The 2,959-nt window shown below is 40.4% G+C and overlaps 1 protein-coding gene across 1 annotated transcript in view; it reads left to right on the top strand.

Moving 5' to 3' along the window:
- The window catches only part of LARGE1 (LARGE xylosyl- and glucuronyltransferase 1), a 363,795-nt gene that overhangs the window by 317,200 nt on the left and 43,636 nt on the right, over positions 1-2,959 (top strand). Inside the window, exon 10 of the mRNA XM_019515316.1 lies at positions 2,470-2,633. Coding sequence (XP_019370861.1) covers positions 2,470-2,633 — 164 coding nt within the window. The remainder of the gene's footprint in view (positions 1-2,469; positions 2,634-2,959) is intronic.

Here is a 2,959-nt window from a genome sequence, read left to right on the forward strand (position 1 = left end):
GGGGGGGGGGGTGACCTCCACCTGAAGAAGTGAATGACAGCAAGAAGATGAAGTGAACTTGGGTCCACAAAAGCTTGTGCTTTCTATATATATCTTATTTAGTTAATCTCTAAAGTGCGTGTCTACCCTGCCTTCAGAGGTATCAAGAGCCATCAACAAAACAATGAGACTTCTAACGTACAAAGTGATGACAAATGAACAAAATGAATGGGCCAAAAACAAGATAGATTTTCCCCCTATAATCTTTTTCTGCTGTATTGGTATTGGTAGCACGTGTAATGCTAGCAGTCCTAAAATTTCCAGATGTAAGTATGAGTTCCAAGCAGATGGAGGCCCCTTCCAAATGTATTTTAACATACTGTAGTTAAGTTATAGGCTGCCATTTTTGCCAATGGTAAGAACCAGTAGTATAATTAGGGGGCACTAGCCCTAGATACCATTTTAGAGGAGGCACCAGAATAGTGAAGTGACCCTGTTGGGGACCCCATGCCACAGCCAGGGTCTGGTAAGATTCTCCAGAAACCCCTCCTACTACTCCTCTTAGGTATTTCTGCCCACGGCACAGAAATTGCTACTTACTTACCCCACTGGTCTGGACTTCCATCTCTGTGTCCAAATTATATATTCAGTAGATTATACCCCCTTCCCATACATTTTTTTGCCAGCTTCTGCTCTTGGTACTTGTCAAAGAAAATGAATGTTTGTGATGGGATATTAACGCAACAACCTTTGAGAAACTCATTTTCTTTGCTCATTAATTTAGCACTGGAGAACTCCAGTGTGGTTGGTACCAATAACAGTAATTTCTCTTTAGAAACAAAACATGTTACTTGAATATATTAGATCAGAGATAAATATGATTGGTTAACAAGTTTATGGAGCATTTCTAAACATGAGATACTTTTACAGGCCTTTTGTGCATCAGGTGGTTGTAGGCACTGAATTTCAGCTCATAACAGGTGAAGCTGTATGCTTTGGCTCTGATCAGGAGTCCCATTGACTTGAATGGGATAATTCATGTGCTTAAGGGTTTTGCTGGATCAGTGCCACAATATTCAGCATGATATAGATCGAGCCCAATATGAGAGACATTTCACTACACCGGGTCATATATCATTGCATTCTGAGTCATATGCTGCCCTGTAATTACAAGATACATGTAGTCTGAAAGCAGATGGCTTGTTAACTAAGTTGTAACCATATTAGGGGCCAAATTATGGCAGGAGCTGTATTGGGATCTGTAAAGAAGTCCTTTTCATCCCCCTCATTCGGGATATTAAAGCTAGGAAATGTAAGGGAAAATCTCTAGGACTGTCTAGAAGGGCCACATCTAAATGGAGCATGAACAAAGATATGACCACACCATATGTTTTGTAGAGTTCGGTAGCAAGAGGAATGTACAGCTTTCCAATGGGTGTAGCAAGTGCAGTTGTTCGCTGCCCCCTTCACCAGCATCCACTGATGGCTTTAGGATTTCCACAGTCAGAATGTTGGAGCCTGTACAATGCACTTTCCCCCAATGCACCACAGTAGTTGAAGCCATAATTTAACCCAAAATGTTATTCTGTAACTCATAATTCTTTATATCCTTTTAGTTTGCAACCTGAAAGTAATCTGATAATCATGCGGCTGTGCAATTGCAAACTTACAGCCTGGTCATTTGTTAAAAAAAAAAAAAAAAAGTAAAATAATGCTTTGCAGTTGTTTTAACCATCAAAATGTCCATCTGGTTGGTAGCTTGAATAAGGGAATCCTAATGTCTCTGTAGAGGAAAGAAAAAGCAAAACAAAGTAAAATATTCCATTCGGTCATTTGCCGCAAGTTTTATTTTTAATTCAAAGATGGCTTTGATATGCTTGCTTTGGGAAGATGAAGTAAAGAAACATCAGCTAAATAGCTGTTTGTAAAGCAGACTGATTGAAACTCCAGCAAAACCTAGAAGATGTCAAACTGACCTTGTCTTCCTTCAGTGGCAGTTTTAGCTGAGTAAATACTGGAAGGGCTGGATCATAGTCTTTCTGAAAGTAATCTCTTTTAAGGGATATTTCGAGAGCTCAGTACTTTGGCAGAATGAAGGATTTGTGGCCTGGTCCAAAGCCAGCTGAAATCAAAGGGCATCTTTGCATTACTCAAAAAAAGACTAAAGAGTAATATCTGAAAAGGGGCCAGTAATTATTCCATGAAGTAGCCAAAAGAAACATTTCAGCTGTATGTTTTATCACTGATGTCAACAGTTGTTTACAACTGAGAACAGTGTTGTACTGCTGCTACAATGTCAGCACAGGCAACATCCACCTTTATTTTCTTTTAAGTCTGCTTTGCATAAATAGTGAATCTTTTAAAAATATATATATTTTTAACAGTTCAATCACTGCTGTTGTGTCAAGCCTGGAACCCCCAAATTCATCCTCTGTTGTTTTCTAAAGGAAATATGCAGTGACTATGTTTTTGTCTGCTGTTTGTTTGCAGCTCCAGAAACAGCTTTCTGAGCTTGACGAGGATGATATGTGCTATGAATTTCGTCGAGAACGCTTCACTGTTCATCGCACTCATTTGTATTTTCTGCACTATGAGTATGAGCATGCCTCAGAGGACACTGATGTAACACTGGTGGCTCAGCTCTCAATGGACAGGTAGGGAAAGTCCTTTTCTTTATAAGGACGTGGGATACAAAAAATACTATTACAAACCCCAAGAAGCTTCCCAGAGCTCTAGTCGTTTCATGTAACAGGAGGAGGAAGACTGCATTTTCATAACAGTTAAAATATGAGACCATAGTTTCATAGTTTCTAGGGTCCAAAGGGACCTGAGCAGATCATCGAGTTTGACCCCCTGCCATGGCAGGAAAGAGTACTGGGGTCAAACGACCCCAGCAAGGTGTACATCTAGTCTCCTCTTAAAGACCCCCAGGGTAGGAGCCAGCACCACTTCGCTTGGAAGTTGGTTCCAGATCCTAGCC

This window comes from Gavialis gangeticus, unplaced genomic scaffold (assembly GCF_001723915.1).
Source record: "Gavialis gangeticus isolate Ggan-Ray unplaced genomic scaffold, GavGan_comp1, whole genome shotgun sequence".
Taxonomy (NCBI): domain Eukaryota; kingdom Metazoa; phylum Chordata; order Crocodylia; family Gavialidae; genus Gavialis; species Gavialis gangeticus.